General features: G+C 42.6%; 1 protein-coding gene across 1 annotated transcript in view; it reads right to left on the bottom strand.

Annotated features, from left to right (window-relative positions):
• The window catches only part of TRAPPC9 (trafficking protein particle complex subunit 9), a 334,571-nt gene that overhangs the window by 208,558 nt on the left and 100,773 nt on the right, over nt 1-25,240 (bottom strand). The window contains exons 18-19 of the mRNA XM_066625482.1: nt 14,322-14,464; nt 9,691-9,801 (exon numbers count right to left, since the gene is read on the bottom strand). Coding sequence (XP_066481579.1) covers nt 9,691-9,801; nt 14,322-14,464 — 254 coding nt within the window. The remainder of the gene's footprint in view (nt 1-9,690; nt 9,802-14,321; nt 14,465-25,240) is intronic.

Genomic DNA, 25,240 nt, shown 5'->3' with positions numbered 1-25,240 from the left:
ATCTGCACTTACGTACAGCAACTTCTGGAAATTTAAGAGCGCTTGCCAGATTTTTGGTAATAGTGACATTCCTCCTTTGAGAAGAGGGAAATGCCAATATGCATGCTTGAGGTGTGGCTAACATCTCCAACCACCCAAAGCATTCAAACAAGGAACACCTGCAGTGGTGGATATGCACATTGGGTTGCTACACAGAGGACCACTTGGAAGACTTCATTTACAGGTGAGTAACTTCTTCATGGTCTCTATGTAATCACACTAATGGAGGGTTTGTAAGCTGTCTTTTCTGAAGAAGGGTATAGAGTTCTCACATGAGGGTCCTCCAGGGTAATCCTTCCACATAAGGCATCAGCTTTTGAGCATACATCCAAAACTACTAGAATAATAATAATAATAATAATAATAATAATAATAATAATAATAATAATAATAATAATAATAATGATAATAATAATAATAATGATAATAATGATGATAATAATAATAATAACAATAACTTTATTTTTATCCTGACTTTCTCCCCAAAGGGACTCAAGGTGGCTTACAACATATAAAAACATAATTTAAAAACAAATAAAAACATATTAACACATCATAAAAAACAACAGTCAGAGTAAAAAAATAGGTTAAAAAAGAGCATAGAGCAGCAGTAAGTCATAAAAGAATCAGGCCTGTAAAAAATATTAAAAGATGTTAAAAAGATGTTAAAAGGCCGAGAACTCAGAAGGCCTGTTTAAACAGAAGGGTCTTCAAGCCTCGCCGAAAGGTCTCAAGAGAGGGAGCCATTCTTAAGTCAGGGGGAAGGGAGTTCCATAGCGTTGGTGCCACTACTGAGAAGGCCCTATTTCTTGCAGCCGCCCCACGTACCTCCCTAGGCGGCGGCACTTGTAAAAAGGCCTTCTCTGATGACCTAAGAGGACGAGCCGGATTGTACGGGAGCAGGCGATCTCTAAGATACCCTGGTCCAGAGCAGTATAGGGCTTTAAAAGTCAATACCAGCACCTTGAATTGGGCCCGGAAACGAATGGGCAGCCAATGCAACCGCTGGAGAAGCAGACCGACAGAGTCGAACCGCCTACCTCCAGTAACCACACGGGCCGCCGCATTCTGCACTAGTTGCAGTTTCCGAACCGTCTTCAAGGGCAGCCCCACATAGAGCGCGTTACAGTAATCTAATCTCGATGTCACAGAGGCATGGATCACCTTGGCCAGGTCTGCACGATCCAAGTACGGCCGCAGCTGGCGCACCAGCCGAAGTTGAGCAAAGGCCCCCCTAGCCACAGCCGCCACCTGGGAATCCAGGAGCAGCTGCGAGTCCAGGTGGACCCCCAAGCTGCGGACCTGCTCCTTCAGAGGGAGTGCAACCCCATTCAGCGCAAGCCGATAGTCCAGCACCTACATCGAGGATTTCCGAACCAGGAGAGCCTCTGTCTTATCCGGATTTAATTTCAGCTTGTTAGCCCCCATCCAGATCCTCACTGCCTCCAGACAGCGCTCCAGGCCCTCAACCGCCACCCTGGAGTCTGGAGGAAAGGAGAGATAGAGCTGGAGAGAAAGGATATAGTATGATCAAAAAATAACCTGTAGAGATAAGACTGATATTTGCACAGTGCACACAATTCATGACCCTTACATGTGGTAAGGACTAGAAAAAGAAACCGGTTTTAAACAGGTGCAACTTGAACAAGGCAACTTGCTCAATGGAATTTTCTTTCCAGAGCAAAAAGACAACCAATAAATTCCACTGTAGAATCAGCAGACAGTATAGAGGGTTAGGGGGTTGGCTGCTGAAAAGAAGCACAGTCCGTTCATGCATCAAATCTATTCTCTCAGCTGTTCGCAAACCCAAGAAGTATGGATGCATACATCTTGACAGTCTGACCCTGGTCAATAACTAGCAGCCCTAGAATGAGTATCAGAAAAAAATCCCCAAATAAGAAGTTTAAACTTAAAGTAACATTTCCTAATACAGAGGGATTTATGTTCAGTCTAGTGAATGCATCCTTAGTCATTGTAGTCATAGAAAGAAATGTTGGAAATATAGTGACACTGCAGAAATACACCTAAAGAGAAAATTAGATTTGCTAATTCCACAAGTGGTTATAGGAGGGCTACAGGTGCTTGAACAATGAGGAATCAGAATTTTTATAGGAAAAAAGAGTTGCAAGCTGAAGTCTTTAGTGGATCTACTAACACAGGAACTCCAAACCCTGGTCTGCAGAAAGTGTCGTCGTCGTCCCCCACCATGAGCAGAGCGTAATGTTCCACCATGACGCCATGTTTCTTTCAAGCTGATCCTGGCACAGTGATGATCTAGGCAGTCAAGTCTGCCCAGACATCCTGTTGCACAGCCTTCTCGGATGCTGGGCAATAGACACAACTGACCAGAGGGTCCCTGTGCCAGGATCAGCCTGAAAGAAAGGCAGTGCTGTGTTGGAACCATAAACTCCGCTCAGGATGAGGAGGGCTTTTTGGGACACAGCGTTCTCTAGTTTAGAGACTACTGTACTAATAGAAGGAAAGTTCCAGACTACTACTGGAAAAAAAATATAAAACCAAGTTCAACATGCAGAGCCCAAATTAGGGCTCCTATCAGAATCAGGTGGAGACTGAACCAGCTATTCCCAGAATATATACTAGGTAAATTGCAGGCATGAATGCTCTCTCCAAGAACCTATGTGAGCAATATAAACACCCTGTCCTGACCCCCCTTCTTGTAACCTCGGCTTACAAGAGTTCATTATTTTCTCAGAAGACACAGAGGCTGTCAGGTGCACACGTCTGTCACAATTGTCCATAATCAGATGCATCCCTTCACCTAGGGATCAGCTAATACTTTTGGATAAAGTACATGGGCATCCTGCTGTCAAAAGAGTTGATCCTCCTTTTGTAAAAGATAAATTAACATCCTGTCACTTTGCTCTGCTAGAGGACATACATTTCAATTTAGAGACAAACAGAAAAGAAAAAAATTCTAGCTGCGCAATAAGTCATTTGGAAAGAACACAGATGACCTGGCAAGCTATGCCCACTACAGTGTAGGATTATAGATTTCATTCAAGGAAACAACAACCCACCACCTTCTTTGGCCCCCTCTCCCTGATGCCAGAAGACACATTCTACAAATCTTCTGAATTTCAAGAGCCAGCACACCCTTATGTTGCCAAAGAGCACTGCAAAGCTATTATAAGAGTACAAAGGAATCAGAGCAATAAGGTATAGTCCAGGGGTTTCAAACACAAAGCCCACAGAGAAGATTAGAACATAAGAGCCCGGCTGGATCAGGTCAAAGGCCTATCTAGTCCAGCTTCCTGTATCTCACAGCAGCCCACCAAATGCCCCCGGGAGCACACAAAACAATAGACACAAACTGTGTCCCAGTGCCATCCCCTGCATCTAGCAATCAGAGGCAGCCTGCCTCTAAAACCAAGAGCTTGCACATACCTACTATGACTTGTAACCCGTAATGAACTTTTCCTCCAGAAATTTGTTGAATCCCCTCTGAAAGGCATCCAGGCAAGATGCCATCACTACTTCCTGTGGCAAAGAGTTCCACAAACTAATTACACGCTGGGTAAAGAAATATTTTCTTTTGTCTGTCCTAACTCTCCCAACACTCAGCTTTTGTGGATGTCCCTGGTTCTGGTGTTATGCGAGAGGGAAAAGACCGTCTTTCTATCTACTCTGTCCATCCCCTGCATGATTTTGTATGTCTCAATCATGTCCCCCCTCAGGTGCCTCTTTTCTAGACTGAAGAGGCCCAAACACTGTAGCCTTTCCACATAGGGAAGGTTCCCCAGCCCAGTAATTATTTTGGTTGCTCTCTTTTGCACCTTTCCATTTCAACTATGACCTTTTTGAGATGTGGCGACTAGAACTGGACACAATACTCCAGGTATGGCATTACCACTGATTTGTACAACGGCATTACAATATTAGCTGCCTTATTCTCAGTGCCTTTCCTAATGATCCCAAGCATGGAATTAGCCCTCTTCACTGCTGCCGCACATTGGGTTGACACTTTCATTGAGCTGTCCACAAGGACCCCAAGATCTCTCTCCTGATCTGCCTCAGACAGCTCAGAACCCATTAGCACAGTGGTTCTCAAACTGGTGGGTCACGACCCACCAGTTCGTGTAACACTTCCCCATCCCTTTAAGGGGCAGGGGAAGGGGAGGGAGGCAGCGACACGATCCCCAGGATCACGTTGCTAAAGGGGGCAAAAGGGGGTGCTTGTGCCTTACTTTGCATGATGCTGGGCTGCAGCAGGCTGCAGGAGGTGCAGGCAACCCTTCACAGCGCTCCCCAATGCTTGGAACCTGCAAAAGAAGCGGGCGCAAAGCACTTCCGTTTTGCAGGAGGTGCTTTGCGCCCGCTTCTTTTGCAGGTTCCAAGCATCGGGGAGCGCTGTGAAGGGCTGCCTGCACCTCCTGCAGCCTGCTGCAGTCCAGCATCATGCAAAGTAAGGCACAAGCACACACACCCCATTGCCCCCCTTAGCAACGCGATCCTGGGGATCGTGTCACTGCCCTAGCCCCTCCCACACAAGAACTTACTGAGGGAGTAAAGCTCCCTCAAAGTTTGAGAAACCCTGCATTAGCCTATACGTAAAGTTTTGATTCTTTGCTCCAATGTGCATGACTTTATACTTACTTACATTGAAATGCATCTGCCATTTTGCTGCCCAGTGTCCAGGGAAGCTCTTTATCTGGCCTGCATAATAATAGGGCTCTTTCAGCAGCGCTGCTTCTGCTGAGACTATGAAGGGGAGAACATAAGAACAGCCCCACCGGATCAGGCCAAAGGCCCATCTAGTTCAGCTTCTTGTATCTCACAGTGGCCCACCAAACGCCTCAGGGAGCACACAAGACAACAAGAGACCTGCATCCTGGTGCCCTCCCTTGCATCTGGCATTCTGACATAGCCCATTTCTAAAATCAGGAGGACTTGGGTACCTGTGACATTTTACTGAATCAGCTGGGAGGGGGGATTGGAGGGAGTATAGTAATGGGATGACTGTGCCTGAAGTTTGTTCTCAGTACCTGGAACAAGAACATTGTCTTTGGACTTCACAACTGAGTGATTTTGTGAGTTTCCTCCTAGAGACCAATGATAAAAGAGGAAGGGGTGCCTATTAGAAAGTTTAATGAGAAAGCCTGAACAAATAATTGCACATGAAAAAAATCATTACTGCTGAACAAGAAAAGAGAAATAAAAGAAAGCGCTCTCTCTCTCTGTGTGTGTATGTGTGTGTGTTTAAGGGTTTAATGGAGATGGAAGATTAGCATATAAGCAATACAAAGGTATTCTGGAATATGAGATATTCGCCTTTGATAAGCTCCACTTCTGGCAACAGAAGACAGGTAAATCAGCCAGAACAATTACAGCTATTAGACGAAAACCTCTCTTCCTGTTACAGTATTAAAAAATTCAAAATACGAGCATATCAAAGCACTTAATATTAATCATAGAGAGGGAGTCAGAACTTCTCTTGTGAGCCCTAAAATTAACTTCTTTGTGCTAAAAGCAAGAAAACTGAATACAGAGCATGTGCTTAGAGTTTCAATTTTGACAGTTAATTGTCTTGGGGTTTTTGTATAGTACTTAATATCTGCTCTATGAAGGGCTCTCGGTGCCTCTTTATTAGAAAATGTAATTTGTACAGATGGAAAATAGAAACTACCTCTTTAGACTCACAGGGCTGTTGACAACGAGAATACAACCACTACGGTCACAAAGGCTGAAAATGAGTCATGGAAGTATCATACATACTTCTATCAACACTGTTACTGTTACCATGTACAAGTAACACCACATTAAATTTTTCAACGTGGGGCAGGAAAGTTGGAGGTTTCACTCACACTGCCTCATTCTCAGCCTGAGAGGGGAAAGATACCCCCATTGACTAGGAGTAGAGATGGACAGCTTCCTCCTTTCTTCTCCATTAACCAATGTGGTGGGTCTATCAAGTGGCACACTTTCTAGGGTCATAGGCCTATCACCCTTGACTCCATATGCCTAACCACTGATGCCAGTCCTGCTTTTAGTGCTAATATAAGCATACTCTTAGTCTAAACTACAAAAAAAAATTGTGACAGAGAACAAGCTTTGAAGGCAGGAGGTCCCAGGTTCATTTCCTACCATCTCCATTTAGAACTAGAAAATAATCTGTTCTGAAATCCTGGAGCTTCTGCCAGTCAGCATAAGCAATGTTAAGCAGGAGGAAGAGTAGGATCAGGATGATGATGATGAAATAAGAAGTCCAAAGCACTTTGAACTGACTCAGTATAAGGCAGCTCTGTATGTTCATAAATCCCAGTCTCCACACACTTTCCAAAGAGCAACAGAAGGCTAACAGTATTCATTGTCAAGTGCCATTCAGTGCTCTGTGGCTCTCATACAACTGAGATGAAAGGGAATGGACCCAAGTGTTGATATTTACATAAACCACAACCTTCATCGGTTCCCCACTGTACTTGAAAAATAGCTGTGGGGATGTGTTTCCCTGCAATGTTGTTACAAATCCAAAATTATATTTGCACATTTACAGTCAGTCTTGCAACTTCCCAGTTCCAGGGCAAACACCTTGTCTTCACCATAAAAGTCTTCCACAGCCCACCCAACTCCATGGCTAATTCAGACATGTGCACATTGATCAGGCTTCTTCCTCTTCAGCAAAGTGCACCCCCTCTCATGTCCTTTGAGGTTTACCAGAGGAAGTCACTAGATAGATAAGATTGAATGAACTTCACTGTACATTACTGAATGGAGGTCCCATAAACAAGAAATTTTAAAAAGTCTATATTGAGTGGTATTTGAAATACTGCAGAAATCACCATGCAATAGTAATACAGATGTTGGCATAAGATTTAACATTTGAGAAAACATATAACATTTAAGAAAATGAAAAACAGCATCACCAGCAGAAAAAGTGACCATTCTGTTCTATCACAGTGCAACTCATGCTTAATTCTTGCATTTTTTACAAAAATGCAAGAACAGTTTCTAGATCTACATACGTAAAATGTTACTGATGCCTCAGGCAACATACATATAAAAACTATTAATTTCCTTCTCCTTTTATAAAATATATAATTGTGTATACCTTTAGAAAACAATTTCCATCCTAACCTCAGCTTTAGAAGGGAGAAGGTCAATTTTGTCTGAATGAAGAAAATTGTAAACAAAAAATTCCATTTAAAGAACTGCAGATAATCCAGACAAAGTGAAGCAAACAAGCATTAAGACAAATAATTTTTCCTTTGTTTTCCTGCTACTTAGAAATGCATTTATTTGGTAGCACCTGCAATCTGGCTGACAATTAATGCAGCATGTCACTATATCATGGGCAGGCTAGAGATACAACCCATTTAAAAAAAAAAAGCATTCAAGTATGACTACCTTTCTGTTACTATCTGAAAATCTGTTTACTACACATCTATGGGACATTTTTCATAGCTTACTAGAGATTCACTACAAAAGACAAATGATAGGGCTGATCTATTCAGATCATCACTTTGACAAATCTTTCAGTAATGAGGTAGTTCAGGACTATTCCATGCCAGATATTCTGTGCACAGAATTTAAATGCTAGGGTGAAATAGATATCTTGGGATAGGAAACAACACTTGCTACTTTGACTGACTATAGGAAACTTAATTTTAATGGTAGGATATTCAAGTACAAAACATAGTAAAATTACCAAATGTGCATTTGCACATTTAACTGCTGCCATATGGTGTTGGGGTGTTTCTTTTTATCATACATAACCCTTTAAATTAATCTTTATGCAAACACACGCACGCACGCGCACACACACACACACACACACACACACAGAGTCAGGATAAATCTGGCAGTATTCATACAGTTTGACAAATAGCTATAAATGTCATCTCAATGCTCCTAACCTTCTACAAAGAACAATTTCTATGCTTTCTTCAGAGGCCCCAAAGCAGGTGACAACATGAATTAAAAACAATAGTCTAGCAACATCAGTATAAAACACAGCAAAACAAAACAAACATCTAGGCAGTAAGACTGTATTAAGAACAGCAGCAATTCTCAGCTAGCTCCTCTAACTCAGACAGCGCAGGTCTGGTGAAATAAATGGGTTAAGTCTGCCTGGTCGCTGGTACAGGAGGGTATAGTGGATTGTCACGTCTCCTTGCTCTATAGGCACTACCGTGAAAGTGAGTTTGATAGAATCATAGAGTTGGAAGCAATCCACATGGTTATCTAGCCCAACTACCAGTCTGTGGCAGGAAATGTTTCTAGAGTATCTCTAGCAGTTGGGCATTTAAGGGTGCAATCCAAACCAGATCCAAATCCAATCCAATCCAGGAGGCTTGCGCTGCATCCAACGCAGGTTCTTTGGAAGCTCTTCCCCTTACCCCTGAGTAAGGGCTGCTGACCCCAATGGGTCTCCATGGACCTGCACTACCTCTGGTGGTGAGCAGAGTGGCTTGAAGCTGCTCTGTTTTCCCCAGGGACAGGGGTTGGGATCTGGCATAACCGCCGAGTCCCAGCGCCGCCCCTGGCTCCCCTCTCCCGGGGTCACCCATCGCCCACCCTCCACCTGCCTAGAACCGCCTCCCCTCCACCCCCTCCATGCCCCCCATGCCTACCTTCACCGCTTGTATTGGCGCAGGTGCGCTGACACAAGCGGCGATGAGGAAGCCTCCATGGAGGCTTCCGCTAGCCTCCGTGTGTCAGTGCATCTAGATGCGCCGACGCAGCTTCCTTCCACGAAGGCGCAAACTTGCTTTATGGCACATTTGTGACCCTCCCGGGGCACTTATGCCGGCCTAAGTGCCAGTTAGGATTGTGCCCTAAGTGAATCAATATATACTAAAACCATCAAGAGGCTACATAAGTAACAAGATAGGTTGAACCAGCATGTTTTCTGTTCCAACTTTAACCAAGTTATCCATACATTGCTGACTGATCCTTTAGTTCCTGAAGGTGAACAGAGAAACTGCAGCTAAATAAGCAACAACCTAGGCAGGGCTATGTCTAATTAGTCTCATTACATGTTGATTGTTTTCAGTTGACTTCTAACTCCAAGACCCATTTGTCTAACTGCAAGTGTCTATAATTTTCCCCATCCTCTTTATTTTTGCTTCTCCAAAAATGAATTCTAATTAATTTTTATAGGACTTGCCCATCTCTTTCCACCCAGAGCAAAGAACTCCAACAGCTAAGGGTGCTAAGAAGTTGGGAGCCTGGTAGTTGCTCCCTGGATTGCTCATCTAGCTACTGACTTCTGTATTAAGAGATACATGCATAGCTAGATGAGAGGTGGAATGAAAAAGGACATCTTGGTTTGACCCTGGATTTGTGATCAAGCCCCTTTCTGGTGGCAGCAAATTTACCAATTTGTCTTTTTAAAAAGTTACCCAAAAATTCAAGGACAGGATCATAGGTGACGTACTTTGCTTTTTCCACCATCCCCATATGCAGCCATATAGGCCACTGATACTGCTTTTACATAGGTACTGTATTTTTGCTAAATTATTTGTAAAGTCTTTTTCTGCCTTTGTTACTCTGAAGTCTATGATTAAATTGACTCAGTACATTGATTAAAATTCCAAAAATGATAAAAACAGGCTTTGGAATAATAAAATGTTATAAATATAAAACAATATGAATTTTAAAAAAGACATAATACACACATTTTTAAACACTTACCGCTGGCATTCTCCAGCATGCAAGATTAGATCTTCATTGTTCTTTGCACTAATAGTGAGTTCATGCTCCGTTGAGTTGAAAACATCAAGGAGTAGATGGCACTGACGAGTACTATTTGAAAAGATTGAAAACACAACACTGAGATTTCAAACAACCGATTATGGAGTTATGATATAGCTAATAATTATAAAACTGATGTTGTGCTTTCACACCACACTGATTAAACAGAACAATTGGTCTCTTGTTATGTTGCATTGCTAAGGGTTCATGATAACGGAATGGATTTAATGTTTTCACATATGAAAAATCAGAACGAGATGAGTCAGTCTGGACTGTACAGAAACATTTTAAATACCGTATTTATCGGCGTATAACACGCACAGGCGTATAACACGCATCTTCATTTTAAGAGGGAAATTTCAGGAAAAAAATAAGGGTAGCTCAGAACTTTTTTTTATTAATATTATTACCACATATAAGGTAAATAATGTAAAAGGACAGTAAAAGCAACTGTTTTAACAAAAGAAACTTGAATATTTTGTTTTTACAAAAGTTTACTCAGAAATCACTATCTGGGAAACCAAGAAACTCTTCATCTTCACTGCTATCTTCAAAATCGCAATGAACACTGCTGCTTTCACTGCTACTATCTTCATAAATCAGCTCATCTTCTTCACCATCCAAAGCATTACTTATGCCACCTCACCTCAATCCCTCCCCCTCCCCTCCCCTCCCCAAAGAAAGGGTCTCCACTTACCATATTCATCAGCTGCCAGCGGCTGTGATAATATGCGGCGGGCGCAGCGCTGACATCACGTCACGACGCTGTGCCGCCGCTAGGCACTATTGGGAACGGGATCCCTTAAAGAGACATCGCCGTATAACACGCATACATCATTTGCCCCCTATTTTCAGGGGGGAAAAGTGCGTGTTATACGCCGATAAATACGGTATTTGCAATCATTTGCTTTGTAGGAAAAGATCCTGGTAGCGATACGCATGTGATCAAACGGTAACTTTCTTTTTTAAATACAGTATTGCAAATCTCAGCATCTGATTACCATAACTTTTATTTTATATTTTAGTACTAATCTTGGTCAAGTCACTGTGCAGAAGTGCTAAGGTCCCTGGTCCCAAATATATGGAGACCAGAGTAGACATTAAGCAGGAGAGCCATGATGAGTTTGAGTCGACATTTTTTATTTTACTTTACAGCAGCTTTGGGATGCTCCAGATTTGGTTGCAGTAGTAGTGGAAGGAGGTGTTCTTAACTCTTTCCCTCAGTACGCTTCTCCAACCCCCCTGAAGTTACTGCTGTCCTGAGAAAGGAAGATACCTATATTTTTTCCCTCAGGTGGGGCTGACAGGAGCAGCATAAGTGGTTTGGGGGCTCTAAATAACTTTTAATATGATGTGCATAATATCATTAACTTTTTAATTCTTCGTCGGTTTTAAAAACTCACTTCTATCAAAAGTTAAGAGGTAGTGCATGTCTGACGCCTTTTAGTTTTATCTAGTTAGTCATTTTGAGAAAGCACAAATCTTAAAGAATGAGAATCTATTACACTGCTATCACAACTTCATAAAACCTTTAATCACTGAAAAACCTTCCATCAGCACGTAAATGTATAAAGCATTTATCATGGGAATAAAAGACAAAACCAAATTCAATAGAGCAGAGGAGATGAGATGAGATGAGAGAGGCAAATACTATTGCTTTATTCATTAGGAACCCTAAAATAGAAACTCATAAAATTTCATTCAACCAAATGACAGGCTACTTCAATTTGGAAAGAGGCAGGAGATTTGTTTTTTTTGCCTTAGAAAAAGCTGTTGAATTACACCACAACTTCTCTCAGCAAGCAGAAGACATTCTGCTTCATAATATGTGAACTATGACAGAAGATGTCAGATGGACCCGCAGTCACGCACAGCGAGAGATATAATTAATTAAGCACTGTGTATCTTCTGTAATCAGATCCTTCCTTCACTGGCTGACCTGCTACATCATCATAAAATGCTCCTGAACTTTGTAACTGGTGAGAGGAAGACTTTCATGAATAATGGGATCCAGAATACTAATGACCACCACTTCAACAAACAAGAAGCTCTCCGCTTTGTTAGGGAAATATTTATAGAAGTAATAGGGACAGAGTGGCTGTGTGTTGCTTGCTGGAAATGAAAAAGAGGCAGAAAGGAGAGCTGCTTAGGCAGGAGAGCTGGACTGGGAAAACAAATCAGACTTGTGACAGAACAGTTGAGCGGATACCCTGTCTCAGTATTGACAAAGTAATACTGCTCTATCAAATGAAGTTCCAGGACCAAGGAAGCAATGAGATACTGGTCTCAAGATTCAGGCCTTGTCAGAAGACTATGCAACAGAAGCCTTTTTTTTTTTATCAAGCCACTGTAATTCTCTCTAATATTGTGCAATATTCCCTTGCAATATTGTGCAAGGTAAAGCTCAATGATGAAGAAGATGACCTAAGAAGAATAACAGAACAGGAAATGGACCGTTCCAGGGATGCAAGTCAACTCTGATCAGAAGGAACATATTGCAATACTAGGGTTTCAGACACAGTTGGATTTTTGGTGCAGCATCAACAACTGAAGCTAAAACAGAAGGAGTTGACATTTTCTTAATTGGATCAAACTCTTTCTTGCATGATTTTTCTGTCCTGGGTATCTGTGATTATGTCCTCAAAAGGTTCTCTTCCTACCCGTTTGATTGTACTTCAAGGTTTAGAAATACAGGAAGCTCCCTTATACAGAGTTGTTACCTGAGGTGATTTCTTGAATTATTTCTATTATTCCCTAGAAATCATGAAAGTATTTTCAGTAGCCTTTGGTGAAGAACCATGTCGAACACCTTCTGAAAGTCCAGATATATAATGTCCACGGGTTCTCCCAAATCCACATGCCTGTTGACCTTTTCAAAGAATTCTAAAAGGTTTGTGAGGCAAGACTTACCCTTACAGAAGCCATACTGATTCTCCCTCAGCAAGGCCTGTTCGTCTATGTGTTTTGAGATTCTATCTTTGTTGAGGCATTCCACCATCTTACCCAGTATAGATGTTAGGCTTACTGGCCTATAATTTCCCGGGTCCCCCCTCTTTCCGTTTTTAAAGATCAGTGTGACATTTGCTATCCTCCAATCCTCTGGAACCGTGGCCATTTTGAGGGACAAGTTGCATATTTTAGTCAAGAGATCAGCAACTTCATTCTTTAATTCCAAAATAACTCTTGGGTGACTTACTAATCTTTAATTTATTAATGAGGTCTGAAACATCTTCTCTTTCAACCTCTATCTGACTTAATTCCTTGGTCAGGAGAGGCCGTTCGTGCAGCGGTATTTGCCCGAGGTCTTGTGCTCTGGTCATGAAAGAGAGATCAGATTTCTTGACAAGCTAAATGACTATGCTTCAGAGCAACTAGTCATGGGGCCCACCACTCGGAAAAGCTTGGCGTCATCTTCAAACTTGGCCACTTCTCTGCTTAGCCCTGTCTCCAAGTCATTTATGAACAGATTGAAAAGCATCTGTCCCAGGACAGATCCTTGGGGCACACCGCTTTTCACCTCTCTCCATTGAGAAAACTGCCCATTGACACCAACTCTCTGTTTCCTGGTCCTCAACCAGTTCCTAATCCAGGAGAGAACTTTTTGAGGCTGTTGAGTCTGCACGAGAGCTTCTGGGGAGTTTCAAAAGTGTCCAAAATACAGGAACAAAAAAGGCACAAAATGGGGGAGGGGGCACACACAACACGAGCCATCCATCACATGATCAATGTTGTTTGTTGTTTTAACCAATTGTTAATATTATTTTCTTGTGAGCTGCCTTGTGGGTCCTTTTGGGACTGCAAGGTGCTGAGATACAAACGCTTAGATCAGGGGTGTCAAACACGTTTCATACAGAGGGCCAAAGTTAGCATTCAGGGCTCCACCTGAGGACCAGAAGTGATGTCATTTAGCAGAAAGTGACATCATTAAGCAGCTAATGACCAGAAATCAGACCCTGTTCTCATATAGAAACTCATTAACTGCAAATGACAGAAGAGAAAGTACACAAATCTTGATCATATTTCAAGATTTGGGAAAGCCCAATTTTCATGTGTGCTGCCATTTCAGCTGCAACTCCTCAACAGCTGAGAGCCTGAGGGCCAGATAAAAAGCTTCCGGGGGCCGCATCCAGCCTCCGGGACTTATGTTTGACACCCCTGGCTTAGATAAATGGGTATATTCACTGGGCTGCATTCAAAACTTACTCAGTGTTTTGATGTCACTGTGTGCACACAGAACATACAGTCACTATCTGGGCACAATCCACATGAGTGTTTTCCTGCACAAAGCCCCATTGAAATGTATCTGAGCTGAGCAACACTAGATTCCCTTCAGTGGGTTTTTACTCAGGGAAACTTCCAGGTGAATTGTGCCAATTAAGCATAACTATTTAACAAAACAAGAATGCAGTGGTTTATGTCTGAAAACTGTTTATTAGTTGCTTATCAGTCCTTAGCTGTGTAGAGCTGCTGATATCTAAAATCACTGAGGGCATGCAACAACAACGTATTTCTTATGAAAAATAAAAGTGTTCTAGTTCATCATGTGGCATGACTGAAAGACAAGAACATACCTTGTTGCAGGCAGGGTACTGACACGTGTAAAGAAGACCGATGGCTCCACTTCTACATGAAGCCCTAGAGACAAGTTTCTGTAATACCCATCAACATGTCCTGGACCTCCAGAGTATTTGAAGTTCAAGATGGCATCTAGTGTCTAAAAAAGTTACAATTAGAAAAAAAATTAACCATATATTATGATGAAGAAAAGTAGATTTCCAAACAAATGTCATCTTTCCTTCTGGCTTAACTGTGTGACTATTAGTGTTAGATTCCTCCATGTAGAATGAGCTAATTCAGATAGTCCCAGTTCAAACCCCCTGCTGTTTTTGATTCTTCAGACACTTTCTGGTAAAAGTCAGTGCAGCTTCTCATTTCCTTTCACAACCAAATTACATAGATGTGTCACTGCCTGGTACACTGGGCTACATATGATTGTGTCCTCCCCCCCTTTGTGTGTGCATGTTACTTGTGTTGTATGAAGCATTGCCAAACTTACATGAGTGCAAGCATCAGTGAAAACTGTGGGACTTACTTCTGAGTAAGCATGTATAGGATTGTACTATTAGTGAGCTCCATGTAATTCACACAACCATCTTTTTGTGGGCTGAATGGCTGCCATTTGAACTCTACCTGCCCTGGGCACAAAGAGAAGGACCCAACTTAGAATTAGCCACCGCATAGCCTCATCTGCTGCTTGAGGCACCCTTGACTGGGACACACGGTTTGAGAACCACTGCTCTAACAGAAATGATCAGGCTGCATAAATGAGATATCCAGCTCTAAATGTAATCTATCAAAAATTGCCCAGTCTCAAATTACATTCTCACCTTTGTCACAGAGGTGGAAAAGAGTGCTGATTGTTTATTCATATATAGTAAATTCATTATATAACACGGGGATGGTGGTAGACCAGTGGTTCCCAAACTTTTTCGGGCTAATGCCCCCTTGAGACCCAGGAAAAATTCCTAGCGCCCCCCACCTCTTTGCTTAATAGTCTACTGCAAATTCAAAACAAGTAATACAACACTATAAAAAAAGTGTATGTATTTGACAAATCTAGTAAACAGTATTTAAAGTTAAATATATAGCATTTAACATTTTTAATAAATAACATTTTTAAAAAGCTAAATTTGCATCTCTTCTGCAACTACGTTGTCTTCACAAGTTTAATGGGATGGATGTATTTGGTGTAGGGATATCAGCTTATCAACATCTGGCTGGAAGGAACTAAGGAAAAGTCTTAGATCCCCACGTTCAATAATGTTCAGTCTGTTTCTTTGCTTGGAAAGTAGGTAGGCGACTGCACTGAAGTCTCACTCCACTAAATATGATGTAGTGAAAGCAATGAAGTACATCTTAACTTTGTTCCACAGTGCAGGGTATCGGTCAAAATTTTTTTTTTGTAACCAAAAGTCTTGATATGACTGTTTGAACTTTGGCCTGAGCTCAATGTCATTTTGGAGTGAAATAAGTTCTTCCTCTACCATTCCTGTTTCATCATTGCTGATATCTAGGAATGGATTTATCACCCAGTCTGGTATCTGAAGCAAAAAAAGATCCTGAAATCTATCAGACATGTCTCTGTGCAACTCATCCAGGTGTGCACAATACACTTGTAGGTTATCGTCTGGTATGCTCTTCTTCTCCAATTCAAAGAGGCTCGGAAACTGAAAGAGCTCACGACGGGCTATGTTACGTCTGAACAACTGTAACTTCGAGCAAAACGTGGAGAGAACAGATTTGACTTTGATAAGGCTAATCTCATTTCCTTGCAGTTGCAAAGTTCGTTAAACTTTGTGAATACATCAGACAAGTAGGCGGTATCATGCTTGATGTTTCTTAGTTCATCAGAGAGAACAGGATTGGAGTCTTGGAAGAATTCAACAACTGTTCCAAAAACTGAATAGAAACGTCTCAGGCAGTTTCGCTTTGACAGCCATCTAACTTCTGTGTGCAACAACAAATGTTCAAAATCTTCATCGTTCTCAATGCAGAGCTGTCGAAACAATCGAGAATTGAGAGCATGTGCCCTAATTTTATTTATCGCTTTGATAATAGTGTTTAATGATTCGTGAAGTCGACTGCTTAGGTTTTTTGCGACCAAATGTTGCCTGTGAATTACACAGTGGACCGTAAACACACCAGGTACAGCTTTTTTCAAGAAACTGATGAAGCCACGGTAACGACCTGTCATCGCAGGTGCCCCATCTGTTGCACAAGCAAGAATGTTGGTAAGCGGGATCTCTTTCTCCTTGAAAAAAGTCTCAACAACACGAAATATTGACTCCCCTTTTGTATCTGTTTCTAGTTGTCTTGCAAATAACAGCTCTTGAACCAAACTTTCATCTTTGACAAAACGAACATAAGCAAGAAGCAAAGATTGATTGTCTGGAAGAATGGACTCATCTAATTGTAAACCGAATTCTATTGTTCTAAGCATGTTGCACAATGTGTCTTCAATATTTTCAGCCATTTCATCCACTCTTCTTTGAACAGAGTTATCACTGAGAGGAATAGCTTTAATAATTTGTTCGGGTGACTTGTGTAGAACTGTGCGCAGAACCTCACTGACTGCTGGCAGAATAAGCTGTTCCCCAATTGTATGAGGCTTACCAGATCTAGCAATTAGCAATGTGATGTTGTATGATGCACGCAAACCATCACTGGATTGCTGTGAAGTGCTAGCAAACATATTTACAATATTTTTCCTTTTCTGTAATTGTTCCCGAAGTGACTGAAAATATGCTAAGTTTTTGTCTGCTTTATCAGAGTGCATTTTCTTCAAATGTTGTAGGAGCCTGGAAGGTTTCATGGCTTCATTTGAAAAAACTCCCTCACACAGTAGGCACATTGGTTGCTGCTCGTTATTTGGTGCTGGTACAAATCCATATTTCAGATATTCCACACTGTATTGCCTACACTTCTTTTTTGTTTGCTGTGTTGGAGCCATATTTTATTCTGGAACAAGAATATGCAAATTCTTTGCAAAGCACGCACTCACTATTTGCAGCAAACTTTGCAACCAACCTTCTCTGCAGAGTCTGCAGAAGTCTCCAGCAGGCCAAGTCAAGAAACACCTGTGCAAATCACACACCACTACTTGCAGCAAACTTTGCAACCAACCTTTTTGCATCCAGCATCAACCATCTTGTATATGTATAAATTTATAAATAAATATGTATAAATATATTGCATATATTTTTTATCTTGGGGCGGGGGGGTGCATGCATGACGGGATTTTCTTTGGGGCAGTGCAGGCAGGTCCAGAGGGGTTGGGGGGGGCAAGACTAGTTAGGTTGCAATCCAAGCCACTTCATTTCAGGGGGCTTACTTCTGAGTAGACACAACTGGGATGGGGTTCAGACTGGGAGATAGAGGCTGCAGCAGCAGGGGGGTTGGGAGGGGGAGATTGCTGGACTGGGGGTGAGCCCAACTGAGTAATGGACCTTACTTATGAGTAGACACAAGTAGGATGAGTAATGTTTTTAATGTATTGAGGCTGCAATCCTTAAGACACTTTCTTGGGAGTAAGTCCCATTGAATATAATGGAACTTACTTCTGAGTAGACAACCTCAGGATTGCACACTTATACTTCCTTCTCCTCTTTTACCTGGATATCAATGGAGAAGGCTGCTGCTGAGCTGTGTTGGTCCCAGGCAGGCAGGCAGGCAGGCAGCACAACGCCGCTGCAGAGGCTGTGGTGGCAATGGCAGGCACACGGCACAGGCAAGCAGCTGTGGCCACACAGGCAGCAGGCAGGCACCACGACCAGCGTTGAGGCTGTGGCCACACAAGCAGGGAGGCAGGCGGCAAAGCGGCGCAGGGGAAGAGCACTCACGAGGCTGTTGCCTCAGAAGTCTGGAGCGCTCTGAGCGGTGAGGGGGGAGGAGCCTCCTTCTCCCGCTCATTGACTCCAGGCAGAGAAAAACAAATCAGAGGCGCGCAAGGACAAAGCGCGCCAAACGCTGGCCGCCTGGAACCCCTTTTTTTTGGTGGCGGCCAGCGTTTTTCACCTGGCCTGACCTGTCACTGCCCCCCTATCGCCCACTTTGTCCCCATCGCCCCCTAACGCCCATTTTACTTTCAACGCCCCCTTGGATCTTTCCAACGCCCCCTGGGGGGCGCTAGCACCCACTTTGAAAATCACTGTGGTAGACCATAGTATGGGAATGGGGGTAGACCAAAAGAACCAGGCAACTGAAAAAACACAGTGATTCTTAATATGGTTCCCCTACACCCCTCAAGTATGTAACGTTCAGGGGGGATGTAAGTGGTCGACTTCTGTAAACAGTGTTCTATTTCTTGTGCTGATCGGGCGCAGCAGATGGAACGCTGGGTGCAGCACTAGTCTGAGCTATATTCCAGAGAAAATGTAGTCACCGAAGAAGCGCTGAACAACACTGAGTGCCTGCCTGTATTGGAGGAGCCTGACAGTGAAACAACCCTAGAAGAACTTCACGTGGCCCTGGACTCCCTTGCCTTTGGCAAGGCACCAGGAAAAGACAGCATCCCTGCTGAAGTCCTAAAGTGCTGCAAAGAGATCATTGTCACTGAGCTGCATGAAATCCTCTGTCTTTGCTGGAGAGAAGGTGGAGTACCTCAAGATATGAGGGATGCAAACATCATCACGCTGTACAAGAACAAAGGCGAAAGGGGTGACTGCAACAACTACCGCGGCATCTCTCTTCTTAGCATAGTAGGAAAGCTGTTTGCCCGAGTTGCACTAAAGAGGCTTCAGGTACTTGCAGAGAGCGTCTATCCAAAATCGCAGTGCGGATTCCGAGCCAACAGGTCCACCACTGATATGGTATTCTCTCTTAGACAACTGCAGGAGAAATGCAGGGAACAACGACAGCCACTCTTTATAGCCTTCATAGATCTCACTAAGGCTTTCGACTAGGTCAGCAGGGATGGCCTCTTCAAGATTCTACCCAAGATTGGATGTCCACCCAGGCTCCTCAGCATCATCATATCTTTCCACAAGGACATGAAAGGCACTGTTGTCTTCGATGGCTCCACATCAGACCCCTTTGACATCCGAAGCGGAGTGAAGCAGGGCTGTGTTCTTGCGCCAACCTTGTTTGGGATTTTCTTCGCTGTCCTGCTGAAGCATGCCTTTGGAACTGCAACAGAAGGCATCTATCTCCGGACCAGATCAGACGGAAAGCTCTTCAACCTCTCCAGACTGAGAGCAAAGTCCAAAGTTCAGCTGAAATGTCTGCATGACTGCCTCTTTGCTGACGATGCAGCTGTCACTACCCACTCTGCCAAATATCTCCAGCAGCTCATGGATCGTTTTAGCAAGGCCTGCCAAGATTTTGGACTGACGATCAGCCTTAAGAAAACACAGGTCATGGTTCAAGGATGTGGACTCACCTCCCTGCATTACAATCTCTGAGCATGAACTGGAGGTTGTCCATGACTTTGTGTACCTTGGCTCAGCGATCTCCGACACTCTTTCTCTCGATACCGAGCTAAACAAACGCATCGGTAAAGCAGCTACCACGTTTTCCAGACTCACAAAGAGAGTTTGGTCCAACAAGAAGCTGACGGAACATACCAAGATCCAAGTCTACAAAGCTTGTGTCCTGAGTACACTTCTGTACTGCAGCGAGTCATGGACTCTTCGCTCACAACAGGAGAGGAAACTGAACGCATTCCACATGCGCTGCCTCCGGCGCATCCTCGGCATCACCTGGCAGGACAAAGTTCCAAACAACACAGTCCTGGAACGAGCTGGAATCCCTAGCATGTATGCACTGCTGAAACAGAGACACCTGCGTTGGCTCGGTCATGTCGTGAGAATGGATGATGGCCGGATCCCAAAGGATCTCCTCTATGGAGAATTCGTGCAAGGAAAGCGCCCTACAGGTAGACCACAGCTGCGATACAATGACATCTGCAAGAGGGATCTGAAGGCCTTAGGAGTGGACCTCAACAGGTGGGAAACCCTGGCCTCTGAGCGGCCCGCTTGGAGGCAGGCTGTGCAGCATGGCCTTTCCCAGTTTGAAGAGACACTTGGCCAACAGTATGAGGCTAAGAGGCAAAGAAGGAAGGCCCATAGCCAGGGAGACAGACCAGGGACACACTACACTTGCTCCCAGTGTGGAAGGGATTGTCACTCCCGAATCGGCCTTTTCAGCCACACTAGACGCTGTGCCAGAACCACCATCCAGAGCGCGATACCATAGTCTTCTGAGACTGAAGGTTGCCAACAAGAGATTTCTTGTGCTTTAATTCATTAAAAAATTCAATTATATAACTTGTATAATATAGACATTAGGAAACAATAATCAAAAAAGGGGGGGGGAATAGACAACAGCCAATATTTCCAGCTAGTTCAATTAACTAAATGCTGGCTTGAAATAATTTATTCCAGAAAGCTGACAATGTTGAAGACAAATGTGTAGTAAGAAAAATAATAATAATAATTTCAGTTTTGTGCAAAAAGAAGTACTGCTCCACTTTATTGCCAATATGCTAGTGACAATATTTTGTACAGAAGGAAAAATGCAGCTTCCATTCTTTTCCTTTGTATACTGTAATTTCAGAACAACATTGTGTATGAGGCTGTAATATAGGACTACTTGTATAAAAGTTCAGCTAGCCAGTCTTTTGAGACATATGAATCCCCACAGTGTGGCTCAAACCTTAATGGAACATTTCAATTTAATACACACACGTATACACACACGGATACACAGAGAGAGAGAGAGACACTGCCATCCCAAGAGTTTGGCACACTTTGCACACAGCACACCCAACTGACTGTCTCACAAGGATGGGAGTAGAGGAAAGACAGCCTTGGCACTACATAGTAGGTATTCAGAAGTATAAAAAGCAACACATTTTAACTTATACCATTCAAGAAAGTAACATAAGAACCACCCCACTGGATCAGGCCAAAGGCCCATCTAGTCCAGCTTCCTGTATCTCTAAGTAACCCACCAATTGCTTCAGGGAGCACACAAGACAATACACACAACCTTCGCCCTGGTGCTTTCCCCTGTATCTGGCATTCTGAGGTAAACCACTTCTAAAATCAGGAGGCTGCACATACCTACCAAGACTTGTAACCCGTGATGGACTTTTCCTCCAGAAATTTGTCCAATCGCCTCTTAAAGGCATCTAGGCAAGATGCCATCACCACTTCCTGTGGCAAGGAATTCCACATACTACACGTTGTGTAAAGAAATATTTTCTTTTGTCTGTCTTAACATTCCCAACACTCAATTTTAGTGGATGTTCCCTGGTTCTGGTGCTGTGTGAAAGGGAAAAGAGCATCCCTCTATCCACTCTATACATTCCCTGCATAATTTTGTATGTCTCAATCATGCCCCCCCTCAGGTATCTCTTTTCTAGGCTGAAGAGTCCCAAACGTTGTAACCTTTCCTCATAAGGGAGATGCCCCAGCTTAGTAATCATTTTGGTTGCTCTCTTCTGCACCTTTCCCATTTCCACTATATCCTTTTTGAGATGCAATGACCAGAACTGGACGCAATACTCCAGGTGTGGCCTTACCACTGATTTGTATGGCATTATAATATTAGCCATCTTATTCTCAATACCTTTTCTAATGATCCCCAGCATGGAATTAGCCTTCTTCACCACCACCACACGTTGGGTTGATACTTTCATTGAGCTGTCCACCAGTACCCCAAGATCTCTCCCTAAGAACATGGTACCCCAAAGCCACATTTGTTTTATCTGAATTTCTCTTACAGCCAAGTGCCTTCTGGGTTAGTGGAAAAGGTTGAAGATCCATCTGCCTTAGATGAAACTTGCCAAAGCCCCCAATAAAAACATCCCTGGAGGAAGACACACATTGTCTGAAATCTGTTTGGTGTTTTGCCCTCAAGATCCTCACAACAGAAAAACTCCAGTGTCTCCTTCGACCAGATGGCGCCGATGAGGGACACCACTATTGTGTGAAACATGAGATGGGTTCTGAAACATTTCCCAATTACGATTCTCTATTCCAGAAAGGATTATATTACTCTTCTCCATTAAGCCACCCTTTCCTTGGAAGCACAATAACAGCCCCTTGAAAATGCTACAATTCATAAGTGTAAATTGGAATGCAATAAAGGAGCACAAGAGTGTTCATGCACACATGTGCATGAGGGGACCACTACAACCAACTCATCTCTCTCCCTTCAAGCTGAATCACTTGAAGCCCAGCTTCAAGAACAGGTAACATCCCCCTCTGGGTACCACCTTGACTTTTTCCTTTCTCTCCCCCCCCCCCGGTTAAGTGCTGTCTCTGCCAAGAGCCCCCTGCTTGTTTTGTGGGAGAAATTTAGTTTGTATATTTTAACAACCCTCTTCCCAGTTCTCTCACCTTTTTCCACTGCCAGTACTGGGTGCTCACACTTGTCCATATGCAAATTAGCTTCATATAATTATTAGTGCTTTTTTCTCTCCTATTGAAACCATGTTCACCCATATAAACAGCCATTGATTATGATTATTAGCGGCTTCATATTTTTATGCTGTGCCTTCGCTCACTATATTAATTTATTTTACTGACACTTGTTTGTGTAGAATGCATGGACTGTGTCTCTTTCTACCATGTTTCTCTTTCAGTCCCCAAGATGTGTGCAGTGGGACCAAAAGTAAAAGATCCCTAAACATACGTTTTGAGAAACACATGGGAGTGCAGAGTCAGAGCATCCGGGGTAACAAAAATGTCATACACAATTGCCATATGGACAACCACCATGAAGTCATTAGCAGCTTTCTAACAGAGGAAGCTGGGGGGCAGAAGCCTGCTATTTTATATAACATCTCTTATTGTTAGGATATCTCAAGCTGTGCCACAAAGCAATGGCTACCTGCAGTGAGGTAAATTGCTGCAAAGTATCGATGAATCTTGCTGTGCAGTGTCCATTAACCTTAATGCAGCCTTCACAGCTAAAAACCCATTCATGACACTGAAAGTATACCTAAGTACAGTGTATAACAAATCTATAGAAACAAGATTAATTTGATGAATGGCAGTCTCAGCTCTCAGCATGCATATAATTCCCCTGTGCTAAGGACTTCGCAGAAAATTTAGAGATTACATACCCTGATTTATGAAACCAGAGTTTGAAGTGTGTGTCTGGGGATTATACCCTTTTAATGAATACGTTCTTTCTAATTGGTTAATCACGACCCTTGGGAATCTAGCAATGTGGAGCAATACATCTGCCAGATGCCTCATAAGCAGACTCTATAACAGGCTACAGCAGCTCATATATTGGAAGAAATCACCTGCTGTTTCCCATAGATTTCAGCTTGTATTGACTATTTTAAACCCTATCAGAATCTGTTTATAACCTCTCTTGGCAGGTTAAGAGTAAGAGCAGCATAGGGAAGACAATGTTAGACTTTGACTGAGATAGTCTTGATTCACACACCATGAAGCTCTCTGGGCGGCAGCACACCAGTAACTACCAGGCAGTTTAATCTACTTCAAAGGAGCACCCTGTTGGTAAAATGAGTGTGTATCACCTTGAGAATCCTGAAGACAATTCTAACTACAAACAGAACATGAGGTTAATTGTGAACGAACCAGAAAGAACTAGAACAAGCAGGGGGGAGAGGGAACCTGAGATGTGTAAATTTATTTATTGCTGGAAGTATTTCACTTCACCAAGGTGGTTCATGTAGTACACATTTTACATAACCCACCAAATCAATAATACAAGCACAAATAATCAACAACTAAAACCTAGCAAAATAAGTACCAAGGGCCAAAACAACCATAACTGAACTCAATTCACTGTGAAGAAACAATATTTAACATAAATGCTTGGCAGAAAAAAAAAAATCTTGGCCAAATGCCAAAATGACAACAGTGAGAGGGCAAAATGAACCTCCAAGAGCAGGGTACTCTATAGTCTGGGGGCCAAAACCAAAAAGGTCCCATCCAACTTTTCCTCAAGAGCACTTTTGGTAGTGAGGGAATGTGGAACAGAGTTTCAGATGATGAATGGAGGTGGTGGGAAGGTTTGTAAGGGAGGAGAGTGTCTCTCAGATAACCTGGTCCCAACAGTGGGTGTTCAAGCTTACTGAAATATCTGAAGTTAGTAGAATGGTCGTATAAAATTTTAAATCAACAGGTGCAGAGAGATTGTCATTCGTAGCTACTCAACCTCTGTATAGTTAACGGAACTAGAATTATGCAAAGTAAATTATGATAATTGCTAAATTTGCATATATTGCAAAAGCCACACAATCAAGTTTTTGCTGGTAAAATGTATTATTATTATTGATACTTATATACCACTATTCCACAAAAAATGTTCACAAGGATTTACAGAGGAAAATCAACTAAATGGTTCCCTGACACCCCCCCCCCCATCTCAGACAACAGGCAGGATGAGATCTTTCCTCTCTCCTTCATGCCACATATACCTGTATATCCATCTCAGATTTTCCCACACAATTTTCCCTGCCATGTCATATAGAACACACATCAATTTTTCCCTGATCCATTCACATGATTTCCCTATTTCTTAACTTGCTTTTCTTCAGAAAAATGCTAAAGCAGTAGACACTATGCAAACAAGAAAACATATATCAAAGTTCCATTCTCAGGTTGCCTAAAACATGTAATCTTGACAGATTTAGTTGATTTTGAGACTAATATCATAACCCTGATTCATTTTGAAGCAGCAAGATTACTTTCTAAAGCCATGAATTTGCAGGGTCACACCCTTTCATTCACTCATAGCCTTTGGCACAATTTTCTTTTAGAATACCAGTCAAACAGATAACTAGGCTGAGTCAGTTTTTTTAGGTCCCAAGGAGGAGCTCACTATTTGTTCCACCTAGAATACAAAGGGATGAAATTGCCCAATAATACCATGCAATTCTTCTTTAAGTTACCAATAAAATAAAGCACACTTCAAAAGGAAGCAGCTTAAAAAATAAAATTTGACT

This window comes from Tiliqua scincoides, chromosome 4 (assembly GCF_035046505.1).
Source record: "Tiliqua scincoides isolate rTilSci1 chromosome 4, rTilSci1.hap2, whole genome shotgun sequence".
Taxonomy (NCBI): Eukaryota; Metazoa; Chordata; class Lepidosauria; order Squamata; family Scincidae; genus Tiliqua; species Tiliqua scincoides.
The sequence above is the reverse complement of the archived record's forward strand: the minus strand, read 5'-3'. Positions and strand labels throughout refer to the sequence as shown.